The 21,854-nt window shown below is 47.3% G+C and overlaps 1 protein-coding gene across 3 annotated transcripts in view; it reads left to right on the plus strand.

Annotated features, from left to right (window-relative positions):
• Positions 1-10,030: 10,030 nt before the first annotated feature.
• Positions 10,031-21,854, plus strand: part of MXD4 (MAX dimerization protein 4) — a 39,788-nt gene continuing 27,964 nt past the window's right edge. The window contains exons 1-3 of one of the 3 annotated variants that reach the window (XM_082314894.1): positions 10,031-10,203; positions 10,776-10,944; positions 20,416-20,445. In XM_082314894.1, the coding sequence (XP_082171020.1) occupies positions 10,140-10,203; positions 10,776-10,944; positions 20,416-20,445 (263 nt within the window). In that variant the 5' untranslated portion in view covers positions 10,031-10,139. The remainder of the gene's footprint in view (positions 10,204-10,775; positions 10,945-20,415; positions 20,446-21,854) is intronic. The other 2 variants (XM_082314896.1, XM_082314895.1) reach the window with 2 other exon arrangements.

The following is a 21,854-nucleotide window of genomic DNA, read 5'->3' on the forward strand; positions in this document are numbered from 1 at the left end:
ACCAAGAACCTGCCATCTCCCGGCGGTTTTGTCCCCCACGAGGCACAACCTATTCCCCCACCGTTGACCCACACAGTAGGGCCAAAGTACCCCAGCACCGACTCTTTCCCCTTGGGTGCAAGATCCGCGTTGCTTTGCACAAGGCCATGGCAAGGTCCTGCCCCAGCCTCCTTTGGCATAGGTCCCAGCTACCTGAGTCTCAGCAAAAGCCACCTTTGGTGTGGGTTGTGTCAGCCTTCGTTCATTCATATTTATAGAGTAGTTTATGATAGCATTTCAGAAGTGAGCAGTACTATTGCTCAGCAATCGGAGTTTACCTGCCTTCAGGGACTTTCTGAGTTCCCCAGAGTTTGGATGTTAATTACAATCCCTTATAGCTGTAGATCAGGGGTGCCTTCAAACTCCAGATAGATGTTTACTAGAAGTTAAAGCTTTAAGGCTCATCAGTGCATCTCTGAATATTACAGCTATGTTTTTATAAACAGGAATATGCTTCTACTAATCTTCTCACCGCGTGGGATAACTGCCAATATACGTAACACTTTTAAACAACCCTCATCATTTCATTCAAAAACAGAGAGGTGCCAGAGTGACTTGGCATGACTTAGACCTTCCCAGGTGAGTGAGTGAGTGAGTGGTGAAATGCCCTGTCATCTGATGTAGGTCCACCTTCCACCGTCCTTAGCACATCTGAATGGGAGGCAAAAGTGAAAATCCATCCCTGTGTAACACGTCCCAGTGAAGAGAAGGACCATTTTGTGGTGAAAGCCCTGAACTGGACTCGAGGTATCCAAGTTACTACAGGTATCTCATTACCTCTAGTAATTAGATCCGGGGATTTCTCTGTGTTTCTACTTCCCTCTGCATGGGGAAGATTTATTCATAACAACTTTCTCACCTTTGTCTGTTTTCCCCATGCTGACTGTAAGGTCTTCACATTAAAAAAAGCTCTCTCACTGTGTGTAGATCATCAAGACTAGTGGGACCTTGGTCTCCTGTAGATAGCAAGAGACCAGCAACAATGAAGAAGTGAAGAGCTGCCCGTGTCCTAACGAGTTAGAAAAAGGAGAATCCATTAAGTAATGCCCTGAAACTTCTTTTCTGTGGGCTGGTAAAACATACGCTCACTTATACAATGCAGACACTGTCAGCGAAGCGGGAAGTCGTGTCCTCAGCATCGAGTCTTTGTGCCATAACTGCAGGGAGTCCCAACACCTTGGACGTGGCTCAGGCGGAGAATCTGTGTCACACGAAAGGAGAGGAATGGAAGCAGCGTGAAACCATCGGCAACAAAGGAAGGCGAACAAAAACAGGACAGACGGGATCAGAGACACAGAGCCAAGTACAAGGCAAAAAAATAGACCTGTGGAAAGCTGGAAGGAAAACAAATAAACCAAGTAAGTTAAGTTCTCCACCCCGGCCACCAGTTTCTTCCACCTCACTTGCACCTTGTTACTCAAATTTTCTCCCAATGCTAAAATTGGTGCATGAACAAAAAGGACGTGGCACCCCACAGGACACTTGCATGGTAAACATCTGCCTGAGGATGAAGACTGCCCTTTGTAATTTTTGCATTTTGCAGACACCACATTTAGCAAACACAGTGCTGTGTGGGTCCCACAAGGCTGGGTCCGAGCCACTATGTGCTACAGCATCTTAGATTCTGGTCCCCAAACAGACAGAGCAGCCTAAGCGATATTTTTTTTGCATGCAAGGTTGCTTTCAGCAAGTTGTGCCTTTTGGAGGCCATTCCTTTTCCCCTCCACGCCGTCACAGAAGTGTTTTAGGGTTGTTGAGCAAAGCTCTTTCCTTTGTTGGAATTCGGTGCCTCAAGCAAAGCACCAAAACCAACACTCAACTTGAAGGTTTAGCTGGGAAGTATTACAGGGAAGCACCACATACGATCACTGTTGGCCAGACCTACGCAGCCTCCCACCCGCGATCCCTGAAAAAGTATTCACTAAATCAATTCCATCCACACAGCGATAGAGTCTGCCAACACTTACACGCTCATTAGCATGATTGATTTCCCATTATCTAATTAATTACTGCAGATTTCACATTTTCCTGTTACCTGCTTTGCCGTTTGTTCAAGAATAGCAAATGGCCTGTCACCACAAGGTGATGGCACCAAATTTGTCTTTGTCCTGTCACTTGCATTTTTCCCCAAATTGGTGCAAAACTCCAACCAGGCACCGGCAAGAGCGGTCCAGGAGGTCTCTGGGCGCTCCATCCCCTGCGCGGAGAATCTGGAGCCAAACCTCGCGCAGGCTTCTCGCGCTGGAGGTACCAAAGGCTCCCCGGGTAGCCCAGCCCAGTGCCTCGCTGCCCTCACTGTCAGAACGTTTTGCTGACATCCAGCCTCCTTGCTGCAATTTAAGTGCGTTGCTTCTTCCTCTCTTGGATGCTGAAAGCTGATGATTTCCTGCTTGCACTAGCTCTTTTTTTGCATAAGGAAGGGAGCTTGTTACTCTCATTCTGCCTGACTCTTCACTCGGTTTCCGCACTCATACCAATAAAAGAGAGTGGGAAATTGTACTTGCTTTATGCGGAAGAAGAGACTATGTAAGACAGTGTGAAATGAAGCCCATAATTTTTTATTCTAAACCATACGTTACAGATACAGTTCATATAGAGCGCTCATTTAACATTCAGCTTCATTTCGCCATAGGAGTAATTAGCTTGCAATGAGGAAAATCATTTAATTAGGCCCACAACTGATTAGAGCCTGGTGCATAGCCTATCGAAATAAAGGAGAAGATACAAATTGATTTCAACATGTTTTGGGTCAGACCCAATCTTCCAAAGCAAATAGAGAGATAAGACAGCATCTGCTGACTAGTCACCTGCCAAGTCTTTGTGCTGAGCTCTAATTTTAGGTCCTGCAGGCAATCGTCCAGGTTATTTACCACCTGGGCTGTTTTGATCTTCTCTCAAACGTGTGTAATGATGTACGAGCTCTCTTATCTCTACCACGCTAATATTGGCCCAACTATACTAGCTGTATGAGGTTCAGGATCAATACTGATTCCTCCCTCCCTCAGCTGAACAGCATTTTATTTACCTAATTACTAATACCTACTACTAATATTGACTAATATCAGGGCCTGAACCGGCAAATCTTGACTAAGCAGTCTAAAATGCGTGAGTTGGACACGCTACAGAAGTGCCGAGTGTTATCATTACCGTACAATACGGGGTGCACCTACGATCTTCCCGACACAGACTCACTCGGCTCCACCACAGCAAATACAAGTAAGTGACAGAATCCTGCGGCTGGTAGTAGATGTGCATCGGCCACATTAGGCATTCATTTTTCCCTACTGGGAATAGAACTCAACAATTTGCTTACATACTTACTGCAGGCCTAACTAGACATATGTTATAGATATCCATTCTTTGACAAAAATCCGTTCTCCCATATATGTGTGCGCATAGCTTGGCTCCTGGAGAATGGCTGTATGAAAAGACATCAGGAGTCCACCTCTAATTTCCTTCTCATCTCAAAATCTGATTTACCCAGCTTACAACTCGGTAGATTTTTGGATGTCCAAGCACCCAGGTGAGCAATCCCCATGCCTAAATTTAATACATTATATTTATTATTTATAATAATATATACTATAATCAATTTAATAATATATAATTTTAATATATAAATTTAATTTAATAAATTTAATATAACTTTTTCTTCCTTGGTTCCTCATCTGTAATAAATATTCTATAAACTAATGGCTGGTGACTACTTTGCTGGTCTCCATAGGACACATGGACTCATTCTTCCATAGCTGGATGGATTTTCAGACCAAAGAGCAATACAAATTTGTTGGAGCTTCTTCCTATAAGCTCAGCAGACATGATTCACAGATACACAGGAAGCAGGTACCTTGGGTAAGAAAATATTCTTTTTTATGAAATAAAATGTTCTTTCTTTATGAAGAAAATGTGCATTTTTTTATGTTCAGAGGATAGATACCATTGAGACTGTGTTACCACTGACTGATTTTATTCATAAAGCCCACAGCTGTCTCCCTGTCCTCTTAAAGTGGACATTCTGTTTGCCAAAGGCAGACTGGTTCCAGCCCCGTTTGCTACCACGCGTACACAACCCTGCTCTGTTTCCCTCCCTGTCCTGGACTGCGACGGTGGTGCTAAGCATCAAGGCAGCTTAGAAGATGACCACAGCAAGGTAGAATAAGCTTTTACTGCTATATGATGTGCTTATATCAAAGTTACCTAATAAGAAGGCCTGACCGCAAATTTTATTGGATAAAGGAGAAATGTTTAATTTATCTGAGATTCAGATCCTAAATCATATAACAAATCCTTCCTCTGCAGTGTATCATAATGCTGAACATGCCGGAGTGGGGACTGGGACACCTAGTCATCCTCCCAGCTCTTCCTCTGCCTTTGCTGAGTGACACTGGCCAGTTTTTTCGCCTATGTCTCATTTCTTTTTTGTGTTTTAAAATGAAAGCAGCAACACCACTGCCTTTTGTAAAGTGCTTTGAGTGTGGCAGCATCAGTGGAGATTTTTAGAATGATGCTATCCAAAATTGCCACGCATGGTTGAGGTGAAATAGAGTTGAGGCGGAGCAGGATGATGGAGTAAATCAGTGCCTCTCAAGCTTTTCAATCTATGCCTCACTTCAATCAGTTAAGCATAATTTCATGCCTGATCACAGAAATGGCTGCGGGGCCTGGCGGCAGGGTACTGCACGTCTCGCTGGTCGGGGACTGCTGTCGGAGAGGGGCATTCGAGGTCCCTGCAGCCAAACTCTCAAGGACGCCAAGATAAAAATGTTGTCTTTCATAATACAGCAATTAACAAGAAATGAATGTTACAAGGGACTGGCATTCAGTTTGAAGTACTATTTTTTTCAGATTTGACTTTCAAGCACGTCTCTTCCATAGCATTTCTTAAACCCTCGCTAAATCCCAAACAAGACCAGGAGAAATTTAATTGTTTTGGGAAAGACAGTGATTCAAACAGTGCAGCAAACAACTCGTCAAGAGCAGGCAGCAAGCTGGGCTAGCGAGCATCACGTAGAGAGCCCACCAACCCAAATGCGTGGGAGTCACTCAGGTCCATAAGAGCCTACGGTATCCATACTGTTTATTTGTTGTTGCGGTCGTTGGACCAAGCTACTCCCCATGCCTACGCCTGGGTACAACAGGTCGAGGGCCAGTGCAGAAGGCACATGGGATGAGGCTGCACAGGCATGATGCCTCCACGGCCCCTCAACACTGTAGCAGCAGCTCATTAACTCCGGTACCCCACATACCTTCATGCCACGTAACCTTAGCTTTAAGCTCTGAAAGCAGCTCTCTGATGGGCTGCCACACACCTCCAGGCACTTTGAACTTAAAAAACTCACCCCAACCTAAAAGCAAAGCACGCATCAAATGAAGTGATGACTAAAAGCCACATGTGCACCAGCGGCAGCCCAGAGGAGATGCAGGGCCAAGCGGCTGCAGTGACATCTGCCATTTGAGATCAGGGATGGAGAACGGTCTTTGGCCCTGCTTTTTTGGCAGGGTAGATATAATCAGAGTGTCTCAAATTGGGCTTGGGCACTGACAAAGTTGTTACTTCTGAAACTTCTTTCTGTTCAACTTTCAGGTGTTTTGGTTTCTGCATGTCGGAGAGTTAATGACCTGAATCACAGGTGAGATGAGAAGTTAAACGGGATTTGAGATGCTGAGACAGGGAGCTGAAACTTGTCAGTGCCAGCTCTGATCGCAGATCCCTTCCAGCGTGGGAAGACAACTAACTCTTTGCTAATTACCTAAGCCTCGCAACACCCAAGGAAACAGGGGGATAGACTCCAAGGCATGGTGAAGGAGGTTATTTCTGAACTTGTGGATAAGACACAGTAAGGAATTTGAAAAGATTTAATTTAAAATTTTAAAAGTTTAAAATTTAAAAGCAAGAAACATGCAGTAGCTGCAATGAGCCAAATCTGAAAAGCATGGAAGGCCTAATTATTTCTTTAAGGCCGTACATGGAGAATAGTGGCTGAAGTTGCTTGAATTATGAATCCTCAACTTCAGAGCTCTGCCCTCATCACTGATCTTGCATGTCATGCCACAGGACAGATTTTGGAAAAGAAAGGCATTGTAATGTTTAAAAATTGAAATACTACCACGCCAATCACAAAGCGCAGGCAGCGAAGAAACCGCAAACAGTGCAGGTTGTGGGGTGTGGCTGCTGATGGCTCTCATTTCTGCTTCTAAATATAAAGTTTTTCAAACTTCACCATGAAGTGACAGCTACCCCTTATCACTGAAGGCCAGCTGTTTCTTCAGCACTCAGCTGTTCCTGCTGGTTGCTCGTAGAAATGGAAAAAAGCTATTTAGAGACGCAAATCTGCAAAGCCTTTGAGCACATGTAGCTCTTTTAGAGCCTGTCCTTCAGTTCTTAAAGTAATTCAGTTGATCTTCTTTCACACGCATTTTATACCTCTGCACCCACGCTGACACCACCAAAGCTAGTCCTGGTTCACTGGCACAAACAAAAACAGAACCAGAACGATTCATTCTAGGTATTTTAAAAGTTTCTATGGCGCCTCCTGAGAAGGACTCAGTTGAATTCACTCTAGGAGAAATAATCTTGGTAAAACTACTCGGCACTCTAACACGTTGTTGCACGCTGTACGGAAAGCTCCTTCAACGCAATTACAGGTAAAAGTGCGTCGGCGCTTGTTTGATATGAGCCAAGCCATACACTGTCCTTCTTAAACGCATGTGGGTTTACTCTGGATTTCATCAGCAGGGGCTCTGCGTGGGGCGGGGGGTGTGTGTGTGTGGTTACACGCACGCTTACAGTTCAAGCAAACTAATATAGTTTATGACTCCTGAGGCCGAGAGCCACCATGAACAGAAATCAGCTGGCTTTTGTGACTGCGCTGGTCCCTATTTTGCGGTCCTTAACAGCGCTGGACGACACACACGCACCCACGCAGTCCAGCTGGCTTCAGCGGCCCCTCTCTTCCCAAAACACCCTTTCCGTCGAGCAAAGGGTGGAAGCACAGGGCCCTGGGAAGTGCCAATACCAACGTGAAATTGTGCTTGATCACCTTAAAACAACGGTCTTCAAAATACTTCTGTCCATTTAAAAATGTCCACATTTAAAAGCAGAAAGAGCAATCGCGTTGAGTCTGATGGTGTTTGTCCCAGGAGAGGTTAGGTTGCTGGATTTGGGTCCCAGGGGGTGCAGGGGAGGGCGAGGGCTGAAGCTGCCGGGGAGCAAGACCTAGCAGTCGGATGGCAGATACATTTAGACACATATACAAAGAAATATAGGTGCTCTGAAAATCCGAGGTACTGCTAGATCACTGTGGCTAGAGAACAACGGTGCCTTATCTGTACATCTTTGCATTTTCTCTACTACATGCCCTACACACGTGGCTGGGCAGAGAATTTTCTTTCCTGTGTGGACAACACAGACCTATGCATATATGGTTTCACGCTATTTCGTAATAGAAAGCAATGTCAGTGTCTAAACCTACTTCCAGTTAAGTCAACAGCAAAACTGCCATACGTTTCAATGGGTTTACAGTGAAAACAGTACTGTCTCACCCACGTGCAGCAGAATTTCAACAGTTCAAGCAGCAAGTGGAAAATGTTACAGCAATTTTTTCACCGTTGCAATCTATGCACCAAATTCTCTTCTGCCTTGTCATTCAGAGTCAGACTTTTTCCAAGCAGATATAAAATTCTCTTAAATTACAGTCACAATGCCGCTTTCTTCACAGCCTTGTATTTTGTCTCATCCCTGATGCCTGGACCAAACGGCAGCAGAATGTGATCTGTGTTCCAGCAATGTTCAAGAGCCACATTACACCTGCATATCTGAGGCAACAAGATACAGCCTAATAAAACTGCATATACATTACACCTGATCATTTAACACAATCCTTTAAAAAGACTAAGGCATAATCCTTATTTTAATCTGAATCACTATTATCCTCTTAAAAGGAAACTGTAGCTGACATCTTTTGCCAGGGAATAAACAGAGGACATATATTCTGCAACCCTCCTGTATGCTGAATAGCTCTTACTCAAATAGTTCAATTAAAATCAATGGGACCACTTGTGTCCGTAAGTGCTACTCTGCAGGAGGACTGATTACAGGCTTCAGCACTTTTGGCCTGAAGACGTACGAATGTGTGATCGCAGCACAGCTTAACGCTACTTGCTCCTGTTAAAACCAACCAGTTTTGGGGAACAGCTGTGCAGCAGCTATCTGAGATAAGGATGCAAAGTTAGCAGCGCAAATAGGATGGTGCGGACAGGAAAGGTGCTGAGCTCCTTCCTGTTCAGCCTGCACACCAGGAGCCAGGCTATTCTGGTAGATGGCTTCTGTGTACCCAAATGACGAAAGGCAGCTGAATATGCTGGCAAGGGTTGGAAACCTGGCAGTAACTCTGACTGCATTTCTGAGAGCTTTCCAGTTTCTTTTTTCAGCAGGTTAGACTATTGTGTAGAGTTTAGTAATTCTTTTACATCTCTGTGCATGTTTTTGCAGTACTGCTGTTTTCGTCTCTTGCCTGTGCTCTGTAAGGGGTCACGGATGTATGTGCCAGACACATTTTTACAGCATCTCTGGCATCGCCTTTGTATCACCTTCTTCATTCCAATTCATTTCTTGCCATGCTTTCCACTACGAGAGCAGTCGGCTTTTCCTTCAGTTGTAGTCAGATGCCAACAATCTTCTAACTTACGGCCCTGATGGTAAGGAGAAACAGAACTGAAATCTGCTTGAAGTGCCAGCTAGCTTTAGGAAACCCCTCCGGCACTGGTGGCGGTGAGAAATCCCACCGCGGGCACACCAGGAGCCGCTTCCTTGCTTTAAGACGCTCAGGGGCCCAACCCGGCGGCCTGGCGGTGCCCGCGGGCTCTCCGTTCGCCGACGCCCGGGGAGGAGGCCGGTTTATCTCCCTCGACGCCTGCCGAGCCGCCCGGGCGCTGCCGTGAGGCGGCACCGCCCGCCAGCCCCGCCCCGCCGCCGGTTTCTTTTCCGGGGAAGCGGCTCCGCGCCCCCTCGCCCGCCCCCGGCGCATGCGCGGCCCGCCCGGGAGGGCCGGGCCTGGCCTTTCCCCAGCGCGGCGGGCCGGGGCCGCTGGCGAAGGGCCGCCGCGGGGGCGGGCAGCCCCGGGAGGGAGGCGCTGCGAGCGGCCGTGCCCAGCGTGGGGAGGCCGCGGGGGCGGAGGTCTGACCCGGGCCCGTAGTGAGGGTGAGGCGGGGGGGGCTGCAGCCGCCTGCGCCGGCGGGGCACGCCAGGCCCCGGCAGCGCCCTGGGCGGGCGCGGTCAGGCGGCAGCGGGTTCCCTCACGCAAGTCGGCGGTCCCCAGGCCTGGGGCGGCGGCGTGCGGGGGCGGCCGGGCTCCCGCACTCCCCGCCCCCGCCTTTTTCCCGTTTTCTCCCTTTCCCCCCAGCGCCGCGGGCCCGCGCTCCCGCGGCCGCGGCGCCCCTCAGGCGGGCGGGCGCCTCACCCGCGGCGGCGTGCGAGGGCGGGGGCGGAGCCTCGGCCGGCCCCGCCCCTCTGCCTGCCTCTTCCTCACGGCAACGCCGCGCCTCCGGCCGCCCATTGGCTCCCCGCCTCCTGCCTCCCCGCCTCCTGCCGCACGGCACGCGCCCCCACACCCCATTGGCTCCTTCTCCGCCTTCATTTGCATGGCGCACCGCGCACCAATCGGCGGCCGGTACCTCATTAACATGCAAGCAGCCGGCCAGTCAGCGAGCGCGGGGGCCGGGCCACCACGTGCTGTTGCTAAGCTTCGGCTTCTAAATTGTTACTATAGCGGCCAGCCAATGGGAGGGGGAGACGGGGATCTGTCAACATTCCCTGCCCCGGCCAGAGGGAAAGGGGGGGTGCTCTGGCTGCCGGTTGGCCCGGCTGCCTCCCCGCGTCCCGCCCCCTCGCCCGATCGCGATCCCCTATTGGCGGCGCGGGCTGCCCGTCGCCTGTGTGTCAAATGTAGGTTGAGAGAGGTGCCTTATAACCGGGGGCTTGGAAGTCCCCCGCGCGTGAACTCGGCGCGGTGCGCGACGCGGGGCGGCGGGGGGCTCGGGGCTCGGCGCGGCTCGGAGCAGCTCGGCTCGGCTCGGCGCGGCTCGGCTCGGCGCAGGCAGCCATGGAATTGAACTCTCTGTTAATTCTCCTGGAAGCGGCCGAGTACTTGGAGAGACGAGACCGAGGTACTGGGCGCAGGCGGGCAGTCAGTCAGTCACCCGCAGGCGCTCCCAGCCGCTCTCGGCCTTTGTTGTGCGGCGGCGGCGGCGGGCGGCCCGGGCCGGGGGACCGGCCCCGCTCCCTCACCTGCCCGGGCGCCGCGGGATTGACCCGGGCTTCGCCAGAGGCACCGCGCTGGGGGAGGAACAGCGCTCTTCTCTTGGCCTTTTTTTTTGGTTTGTTTTTACATCTAAATCGGTTATTTTTTTCGTCAAGCTGCGGACGGGGCCGGTGCGTGCGTCGCAGCGCTCAGATACCGCACACTTCTCTGTGTGTGGCGGTCGGTAATTGTATGGCAGTGCTCCCCTCCCCCAGCGCAGCGTGACAAGGGTTTGCATGATCCGCCTCGTTCTGTAATGTGCACTCAAATAATCCTCCTAATTTCGGCACTTTTTTTCCTTTTTTTTTTCTTTTTTTTCTTTTTTTTTTTTTTTTGGTTTACCGAGTTGTTATTTTTTTTTTTGTCTCGCTTCTTTTAAGAGATGCCAGAATAAAATCCAAACAAATCAACCGGAAAAAATTCTGTTCTTTACCCTAGCGTTCCTGCAAAGGAGGAAAAAAATGCATGGAAAAAATATATTGCCACTAATGCTGACTTTGTCCCTAGAAGCAGAACATGGCTATGCATCAGTGTTACCCTTCGATAGTGACTATTCCAGAAAGAAAACAAAGGCAGGCACCATGGCCAGAAAATCCCAGAATAACAGGTAATAGACGCACCGCTTTTTCAGAATGAATCGGCAGCTTTTCCAATGTGTCTAGCTTATGTGCAGTGCATACATTTATTAAAAATAATAACTAATCCAGTGTCTTAGTTTCCCCCATCCCGGTAGTCGCCATTTTTTCCCTGGATGGGCTTGGCTCTGTTTTGATCTCTCATATAAACACTGCCACGCGTACACCATCTCCTTAGTACTCACTGCACTTCTAAACCATCCGCCCTCATTGCTCCTTCTGCTCCGCGCTCACCGACAGCGGCTTTTACTGCAGATCTTAACACCGTAATCGCCACCCAGACTTCTCTTTGCATGGCACTAATTTCCCCCCAGCATTTATTTATAAACCACAGGCAGCGAACCGGCCGCCTCCCCCATCGCAGCCAGAGCAGATGCAGCCTCCGGTTGCGGCATGGCCAGGCTCTCGGAGGGGGAGCCCGCACGGGGCAGCGGGGGGAGACCCACCCGTGCACTTGAACTTCTCCTGTAGGTATTAAGCGAGAAGGTGCTGGAGTGAACTTGACCTCTCCGGGGCTTCTGCTGCACCGCCGGGTCGCCAGCCTGCCTGCCCGCCGCATGCAGATCCGTCAAAGTGCATGACTCGGTCGTTCTTTATCGCGATTATTGTCCGCCTTTTTGTCGCGGTAGTGGTGGTTTTGTTGTTTTCCCCGCAGCCGTTACCTGTGCTGCGATGACATGAGCGGAGGGCTGCTGTGCGCAGGCTCTCTGCAGCTTTGTTTGCTGCTCGGGCAGCGGCTGTGTACGTGCAGGAGGCTGTCTTACAGGGACAGTGCCGGCCCCTGCCTGGGAGCTCCTCCAGCCCTGTGCTCTGCCTGCTCTGCTTTGCTCTTCCAGGGCTGCTCCGGAGAGGACTGAGGACCGTGCCCAGCTGGGCCTGCTTCGCCCCGGAGCGGCGATGCTCTCCCCAGCGCAGGCTCCGCTCTGCACGGTCGTGCTGGATGGTGGCTCTTGTAGAATAGCCTAAAATGAACTCGGCTTGCACGTGACTTGTTTTCCAAACGAGCAGTGAGTCTCGGTGGGCCCGCTCCGCTCTCGCTCCTCCAGCGGGCATCCCGCACGGCAGCGGGCAGCTGGGTCCGCTGGCACTGGGGAGGCATGGCGCAGAGGGCCAGCGGCTGCTTGTGGGGCACCGGAGGTGCAAACTGAAATCAAAAGCTGACGAGCTCCCTCCTTGAGAAAAACATGAGCTGGTGAGCGCCCTGCTCGTGCCTATCGTGGCCGAGCAATGTGTCTTCAAGATAACTGAGGGGGAGCAAATTGTTCCCCTATGCCCCTACTCCAAGCAAGGCAACCATTTCAGGCGGTATTAATTGCAGTACTCCTACGTTTTTTGTTTTTAGTTGAATTCTTTGTCTCATCTTGGAGCATAGAGAAGACGTCAGTTCATTTTAAAAAAGAAAGTCATCAGGAGTGGGAGGTGTGTCTTGTTTCCTGAGACACTTTGCTCCTGAAGATTTTTAATTATTTTCTTATAAAGTATGCTCGCTGCCTTTTTTAAAAAAAAAAATCACAGTTAACCAAAAAAGGTCTCATAGGATTTCCAGCTGTAAACTGCTCATTGAATTGTACGGATTTCTTCTTTTCTGTCTCTTGCATTCAAGAAATCTGTGTTACTTACAGAGCTATTATTCCATCGTTTCCGTTCTTAGGTCTCTTGTCATCCGCTGCAAAATAGTTATTTGTCTGAACTGTAAGCTGCTTTCAGGAGTTTTTAGGAGAGGATTTGTAATCTATCAAATACAGCAGAATTAAAAGATATCTGGTTACAGATTTGCTAGCATTATTAAAGCTGAGGCATACATGTCTGCTTGCAGTTATCTTCCTCCTTTTTTGCTGCCTGTAGATTTATATTTACCTGTTCAGTCTTTCGCTCTGATTCTCACTCTGTAGCAGTGGCAACCTTCAAAAATGCCATGCTGCGGTACACAATGTATACGTTTACTTACACTTTCTTTTCTTCTAGCTGCAGTGATTAGATTAGGAATGAGTCATTTGTGTTACGGGACAGGATAGCGCTTGTTGAGAAACGGTTTCGAGGGTGGCCACCGCCAGGATGGTGGTTTGCCTGGGTCAGCACGGACACTGGGCTTGCTCGCCGGTGTGGGAAACACAGGCGCGTTGCTTTAATGCAGCACCCTGTTATTTCAGGGATGGAGGTGCAGCAGCAGGGCTGTGCGGGCACCTCTGCGTTGTACCTACCGACTGTGGACCCACATCTAGCAATCGCTGCTCCAGTCTGCCTGTGAGCTTAGATTGGAGGGGGAGAAATTATCCTTAGGTTTGAACATCCAATCTAAAATGCATGAAGTACACCAGCATCGCTGGTTTATTGTTATTTGGAGCTTATAGGCTATAGGGTCCAAGCCCCAGACTAGAGTCTGAATTTTTGATAATACAGTTAAATCTTCCTAAACAACTGAAAGATTAACAGAGGGAGACGACTGACCAAAGTTCAGAGGATCTGGAGTGACCGTGGGTGATGTGAACCACCAGGCAAAGTGTTTGTCCATATTGTTCCACTTGAACCATTTTCCAGACATACTGGGTTTGGAGCATCATATGCAGGCAAGCATGATTGTGTACATGTCTAAAATTTATGCCTTATTATTGCGTTGTTTTTCTTACATATGAAAATATATACTTAAGGTTGGAGGAGTAGGAAAGGAGCAGATAACTGCATATTTCAAAACTGCAGGGGCTTTGTTGTTGTTGTCATTATCTATTTTTGTATCCTGCTGCTTGCAGTATCTGATCAGATTAAAAAGTGATATACATATATATATGTATATATATTTTTTTCATGCTTTTCTGAGCTATACATACACAAAAGCATGAAAAACATCTTCCTCCTCATTCTTGGAAAATCAGAAAAGAAGGGAGGAGGAGAAAAACTGTCAGATGTGAGGAAGCCTGGTGTGCTGTACCCTTCTTCTTTGTTCTGTATTTTCTCCCCCATGTTGCCTGCCTGCGTGGGTGGGAAGAGCGTACCCCGTGTGGTACAGGTGTGCTGACCGGCCGCTGCGGGCTGGGGGGCCGGGCAGGGGTGGATTACAGCTGCCCTGTTGTTCAGCGAGGGTGCTGAGGGACACCTCCTTCCTCTGCCGAGGTGGTGGTGATGTTCCTGTAAGAAATCCTATCTTGAGACCTCCATCCTCTCGTCAAAGGCTGGCGAGGCCCAGACCCGCAGGAGAAGAAGGAGGAGGAAGGCTGCCCACCCTTTGGACAGGATGCTCAGGTCCAGGCTAAAAGCTTGCCGGCCTCTCGACTGCAATTAAGTGAGAAGTAATTTTGACAGGTTTGGATTCATGCAGGGAAAAATATCAGTAGAATTGCATTTAATTAACTGAAATCTATAAGCCTTCTCTCCACCGCAAGAATTTAACATTTTTGCTTTGTCCACTGATAGCTTTGGATCAAAATTGAAAGTGGTCATTAGCAGTTTCTTGCTAAACAATATTTCCGAGGTTATTGGTAGCAATCAGACACAATTTTTAGCCATTTCTTTTTCACTTCTACATTAAAATTACTTGATTTTATGTGCTTCCTTCTCACTCAGTTCCCTATGATGTGCCCTTTCCCGTGTCACACAAACCAAACTGCTTTGTTTTCTCCCTTTTTCTGGTTTGCCGTTTGTAGTGTGTCCTCAGCTGAGATTCAGACTTGCTCCAGTAGTTTTGACCAAAATCCTCTGGCAAATGAAACTGGATTCTTGTTTTGCAAGGAGGACAGGAGATCGGAGAAAGGCACAGGACTGTCTTTTGGGGGGAGGTAAACCTAGGTCACATCTTCTTGTTACACTAATAGTTATCAGGTGCTTGACCACAGTATAATAAATGTCTCCTCTTCACAGAGCAGTGGCTGTAGTTCCTAAAGCAGTGCCATGCAGTCTAATAATTCTTGGTAATGTGTAGTTGGAATTAAAGAAAAGGCATAAAACAGCTGGATTTAGTGCGGTTGTGCCTTGGAAACGTTAATAACAAATATCCAAAAGTGTCCCCCCCACCCCCGCCAAGCTTGCCGTTTGATCCAAGGAAATGGATAGGTAACACGTGTGCAATGTGCCGGGGAGGAATATGACGCAAATCTGAAATTCGGTGATGTTTGCTCACGAGGCAAGGCGCTTTGACAGAAAACCACGCTAGCCTGCAGATAACCGGGCTTGCTTCTGCCCTGGCTGTAATGACACCCACCAGGTGTGGGGTGGCTTGGGCTGTGCGTGGGCGTGAGGTGCGTGTCCGCCTGTGCACGGGGGAGCTCGGGCAGCCGCTTTGCCACGAAAGGGTCAGAAATAAGGTAAAATGAAAACTAAAATCTTAGATGCCAGTCTACTGAGGTCACAGTTGAATTTACTTGCAGAGAAAGGAATTGGACGTCAGTGGTGCAGTGTGTTTGGCCTGTTAATTTAGGAACTGGTCTGTTGAAGGAGGGGGAGCAAAATAAATGCCAGTTTATAAATATATCTTCTGTATCTATTAATTAATATTTTTGCTTATGTGTTATATAAATAGACTTGTACTTCGTGCTGTGTTCTGGCGAAGGGTTATATCTAGAAAAAGATGAAAGCTGCATTTGGTGTTTCAAATAAAAACAGAGCTTAATGTCCGAATTCCTCTGTTAATGTTGGCTCACAGTGAGGGTCAACCTGTGGCCTGCAGAGCGAGCCCCTTGCTCTCTGCAGATGTTGTTCTGTGCCCACAAAAAGCAGCTTAGGGATCAGAGCCTGATTTTTATTTTATTTTTCCTTTTTTTTTTTTTTTTTTTTTTTTGGTGGGAGGCCGAGAATAAAACACTGCAAACCAGACTGTGCAGACACAGCTCCTCTGCTTTTTTGCCTGGCTTTCTGAATTTGATAGATCCCTCTGGGTTTGCTTTCCTAAAGCTAGTGGCAGAGGGACAGCAAATGATATCACCGCGCTTGTTTTTAAAACTGGTGCGTTTTAGTCCCAATATAATAGATCTCACCAACTGGTCTGTCACCCCTGAGGAACTGCGGTAGGTCTGCGATGTCTGGGAATTGCAGTGCTCGTGCAATTGAGGAAAACAAATTGCCACCCTGTTGGAAGTGTGTTCGGACCTCGCCACCGCAAACGTGGCAGCGCAAACTTGAATGAGGTACTGGAGCCAGAGCTCTGCATCGAGGCTGTGCCAGTATGCCTGGTTCCCAGATCCCAGGTGAATCTGCAGGGCCGGTTAAATTTTGCTATGAGGAGAATGCAAAAGTAATTTCTAGGGGATTAATTCCATACAGGCTGCTTCTTTGACAGGCTGTAAGTGATGTGTCCAGTTTAAAAGAAATGGAAAGAACCCCGTGACCCAGGAGCAGTGAATACTGTGCAGGACGTGTACTTACACATAAGTTTATTATTGCACCACTCCTCATCTCGGGTGATTCAGGTGGTGGGCTGTAATATTTTCAGGTGCGTCCCATGGCAGGTTATGTGTACGGACAGAAAATTCCCTGGAAGCGAATCGGGATCTTTCCAGCCATAAGCTGTGTAGCAGTCGCAATCAGGCAAGACTGTGGGTGTACGAACTGTGTGCTCCTGTGCACCGGCACGCTTGGGAGTGGGAATCAGATGCAGATACTTAGCGTGTAGCACCTTGTAAAACTTCTTGCTTCTTATTTTTTGGCCTGGACAAAAGATGAAGTGCAGGCAACATAATTTGCACGTGGCCCTCCAAGTGCTGTGCGACTTGCAGTGGAGTTGCACCCTCTGCACATGGGTTGTACAATACCCTGGCAGCCCTGCCTGCACCACAAAACCCTGGCGCAGGCAAGGCTCTTGCCACCTTTTTAAGTATTTCGTTAACTAGCCCGCTCCGCTTCCTACAGCGCTTCCAAATGCATTGGCAACTGGTAGCGTATCAGTGACTCGCAGCCTGGACCTGGCTCCCGTTAACACTGGGGAAGAAATTTCAGTGGTGTTGCTGATTTGTCCCTGCTTTTGTCAGGAGCTGTGCTGGTTTCCTTCCAACAAGATGCAGTGTCTGGTGGGGCAAATGGATGGAGGAGCAGGGGAAGATGATTTAGTAGCCAAACAGGCAGCATGTCACATGTACGTTGAAATCTCAGCTCGGTACGCATGTGGGCGGTTCTGCTGGCTTACCTGTAAAATGGTAGAAAGTTATTCTTTTGGGAGGGGGGGACTTGCCTTTTCTGGGTTGGTCTTATCATCTCAATTAGCACCCATCCTAATTGTGATGAATGTTGCATCAACCACATGCTCAAATACAAGTACCTAGAAGTCTTGTTTCGGGGAGGGAGGGTGGTGGAAAGGGACAGCATTAGGGACTTGCTGTTGGAAGTGGCACAGCATCTTCTAAACCAACAACTGCATTTACTTGTCTCCTTCCCCTTCTTTCAAATCTTCTTTTGACAATTTATTCACAAAGAAAATTTAACTGCTACTTCATAGTTTGTGAACTGCTTGGCATTTGCTAAAGGGATATTAGGGCTGTCTCAGGTCAACAGTGTAATCTAAGCAGCAGCATGGCTGACCTCCTCCTTCTGAATCTGTGATTTTGCTGATGATTTTTTTGTTGTTGGCTTTTTATTTTTATCTGGACCTTTTTATTGACACCTTTTCTTCATCACTGCAACCCCCAACTCCCCCAGGTTTTGCCTGGAGATACAGAACCTAATATACTGAACTTAAGCTAAACACCAAAAGTCTTCCTTCTCTTGCAGCCGCTTTTGAAGGGCTCCACCAGACCATTTGTCTGAAAACCACCATCATACATCTGTCTCTTCTATATAAATATATATATATCCATATGTCTTCTTAGTCCTGGCCCACACCTTATCTTTTACTGAAGTAATAAAAGAGTCTGTTTTAAAACAGAGGTAGTGCTTGGGCTGCTGGTTTGTGTGTAGACCCATTCTTACGGTTTTTTTTCCTCGCTTCAGGTTGCATGAAGAGCAGAAGGAGCTGGATATTCTTGCAATATACTGTGCTGTAGACAGTGAAGGAGAGAATAAACAATAGAGAGAGGTTCATCTCTTCTGAAAACAAACCCAACAAAAAAATAAACAATCATGCTTATAATAGGGTATTTATCCTGTTCTGTAGATGGAGCAACTGTCAGGTGATTGTCAAAATTCTCAGTTTTGGTTCCTGGATAGGGCCTGATAGTTGAGGCATTAGCCTCCGTGCACCTCCTGAAATGTGTGGCTGGTGCCCATGTTTGCACACATCGATTAGGCTTCTGTGTCCCAAAGAGCTCTGCAAGGAGGCACACATTTGCTGCCACTCCATTTAGTAGCTGGCATAACCAGGCAGGCAGCTGTGCCCCTCCAAACCTGGTCAGGCAGGACGTATCCCAGGCGAACACCCGGGTCACCCTTCATGAGCCAGAGGTGCCTTGCAGGTGTGCTGCACGCAGAAGGACTTCCAACTGTTCATTGCATCCTCTTTTAACCTAGCAAAATACTCTGTGCAGGCTGAATTTCTTCGCCAGTGGTTCTCCCGCTGGTGCGGCGGTCACCATGCATGCTTCCCGGAGCTGGGTGTGAGCTCCGCTGCAGCAGGCAGGTCGGAATTGGCTAGTTACAGTCATCGTGTTCATCTTGTGTATAATTGCCGAAAATGTCAGGGAGGTCATGCCATAGGGCTGAATCTAGGCCAGGCCGTATTTCTTCTCTCTTCCAGAGCTCCCTGCAAACAGTGTCTTTGTGCCTTTGACAGGCCCGTTGGGATGTTTGGGGAGCATGGTTCCTCCTGAACTTGTATTTTCTGTGTGTTTTTGTAAACGTTGGCGGATTTGGCATAGTGTTTGTCACTTTTCACGGAGAAAAGGTTTGAGCTATCTCTGTGTGTGTAGGAGTAGAAAATAAAAACAATATTCCCTTATTATGGTCAAATGGCAAAGGCAGTAAATAACAGCAAACCCAGCCCACCTTGACTGATTAATGTAGCACAGAACATGTGTAAAACACTTACAGTGTTGCTGCATTGGTCAGCAGCACTTACAAGGCACAGTAGGAACACATACGTTACCTGATTGTGGCTCACTTGATGCAACAAGTTAAAAATATTAAATTCATAGGCTTTTCAGAAACAGATACCAGGTAATGGCTGACATAGCTGATGTCTTGGCAGCAATACTGGGATGCTTTCCAGTGAAAATGGGTTAACATCAGTGCTGAACCTTGTACGTATTTGAGTTTTCTTCTGCTTGCAGAGGGGCGGTTTGCTTAATTCCTTGCAGGATCAGGAGCTGCGCTGGGCTGAAATAAATTGTTTGTGGATTTGTTCATTGGTTATTTCTTTGCATGAGCGTTGCTTCCTGTTTTCCCCTCTCTATGGCCGGGGAGATGCTTTTGTCATCAGTAACACCCAGGTACGCCGCAGCATCCAGCTGCACGCGTGTGTGCGGGGAGAGGCGAACGGCTTGCCCCTGGGCAGGTCGCGTGTTTGTGCAGGAGGGGTTTCTCACCCTGGGATGGCTCTGCTCACTCGATGGACTGTGCACTTCCACCTCCACAAAGCCGTCTCGGTCAGCACGTCATGCCCAGATGCAGGCAGGGGTTACAGCACGTTGTAGGCGAGCTACTTTGACGTAATCTGCCAGCCATAAAAGCTGCCACCGCCTTTGTATCTTTTGATCCTTACGTACTGGCAATGTTTCCAGTTGGACAAAGTTAAAGGTCTGGGAAGTTGCTGGTTTTGAAGTGGCGACAATAACTTCATTTTAGGAATGTTTTTAATCTGAGCTGTATAAATAAATAAAATCAATATTTCCAGCCGAATCAATTGAAAAAATAATCCTCCAAGAAGTTAGGCTGCCTTCTAATGGCAAAAAACCCGAGGCATCCATTGGGGCGGAAAAAAACCCCTCAAATCATAGTAGATTGGAAGAGAATAGCATACTGATGGGGTCAGTTCAGGGACTGTGATTTTATTTTATTTTTTTTTCTGTTTATAGACTTGGAAGAATTAAGAGGATTCCTCTATTTTTGCCATTAAGATGTCAACAGCAACAGCAGTGGTTAGCTGCTGATTTTTCTTTCTGCTTCTCTGTGGGCTTGAAAGCTGGCTTTTTGGGTGCTTTTTACTCTTACCTGTTGCCATTTAGATCTTCTAACACTTTCTGCCCCCTCATAATTTTTCTTCACAGATAAAAATCTTGTGGGCTGTTTTTATTACTAACCTGCTCAGTTTTTTATGTCCAATTCTGTCTCTGAATCTATTGAATGCTAATAAATGCAAATTTATTATAATTCTCCCCCAAACCCACGGTTTACTCATGGAAATTAAGTTGATACCTTGAAGTATCTAAGAGATGTAAAAGTGAAGCAATTTAACTCCGAAGCTGTTTCATAATCCATATAAATACATGTTTGAGAGAACTCTTTTGCAACTTATGCAGGTGTTGTCTTTTAAATTTTCTAAATCTTGGTATCTGTTCTTTTCTCTAATATTTCTTTTCTCTTTTCAATAGGTCATCACACAACGAACTAGAAAAACATAGGTAAGTCTTGAGAAAAACGCAAATTAAAAGATGTATGGCTGACATTAGAATTACCATGCTTATTGAAGAATATTTTGTTGAAATTGTTTTGATTCTGCACTAAATAGTTTATTAAGTTGGGGGTTTTTTATCAACTAAAATCTAATAGGTATATTATTATTTGGCTTTTTTTCTGTTGCTTGGTATGCTGTTTTTGAAACACCCCTGATAATTAGCTTTGGACTGATTGATGCTGTAACTGGTTAACCATACTGTTACTAATAAAGAAACTGATTGCAGCAACTGTTTGCTAGAGGTGTTAAATGCTATAAGTACAATCAAAGTATTTTGTGATTAAGGTGGATGATTTTTGGGGAACAGTATGTCACACAGGGTTATTCTATGTTTTTTTTAAAGTATGCCTAAAGTGCAGTTAATTTTCATCTTGCATGTAAGTACCTACAGATACGTTTTTCCCCTCCGTCTGCTTCCTTGCTGGTACGTGTCCTGTCCAAAGAGCTGTGTGTGGGCTAGAAATCAGCAACTCCCGAGCTGCAGCCCTGGTTCTGTGTATCCAGCGCTGTGAAAAGCTGTACTGACTTACCAAGGACATTCATTAGACCCTGAAGACCCGATTTTTGAAGAACTCATGTTTGCACAGTTTTGGAGGCAGTGTTTACCATCTATTGTATCTTGTCAGAGTTTGTTTGCAGATGGGCTTTTTACCTGTAGGAAGTCTCCTGTGAAGGTGCACACGGAGAGCTGCCAAGTGCAAAAGGTGCCCATCTTCGCACTGGCTTTCAGTTCCCCGGCTGAGCAGCACCTCACTGCAGGATCACTGCCTTTCGCTTACCATTCAGGCAGCAGGACAAACTCTCTTTTGGGTAGTTTTTTGTTCTTTTTCGTGTAGCTTGTGGTCTTTCAGGTTTCATGCATCCAAAGAAAGCAAGGAGTGTATGTGTGAATATGACTTAAACCTATTTGCATGCTTCTAAATACATGAAACATGGTCGATGGCACAACAAGATTGAACTCATGGGGGGATTTTTGTGTGTTGTTCTGTGGCCGCAGTTATGTAGCAGCTAGACCATCACTTCCCTTGCATGCCTACATGCTTTCCTGTAGTTTAATTGTAATATGAGTAAACTATAGCCCTGCGTAATAGCCACGTGGTCATCCTAGAGATGAGAGGAACTGGGGAAGGCTCAGGCTCACAAACGCAGGCCTGGGCTGCAGAATGCAGTGCATTGGCTAAGGCAGTGAAATCAGCTGGCAGAAGTTCTGCTGACAGAGTCTTCAGGAAAATAACTTCATGCAAAATTCTGTCCTTTGGTCACACTTCTTTTAAAAAAAAAAAAAAAAAAAATCTTTGGCCCCAACTGTGCTTCTTTCTCACTCTCATTTTTTTCCATACACTTTCCAGATATTCT

The sequence above is a fragment of the Platalea leucorodia genome, assembly GCF_965183815.1.
Source record: "Platalea leucorodia genome assembly, chromosome: 6".
NCBI lineage: Eukaryota > Metazoa > Chordata > Aves > Pelecaniformes > Threskiornithidae > Platalea > Platalea leucorodia.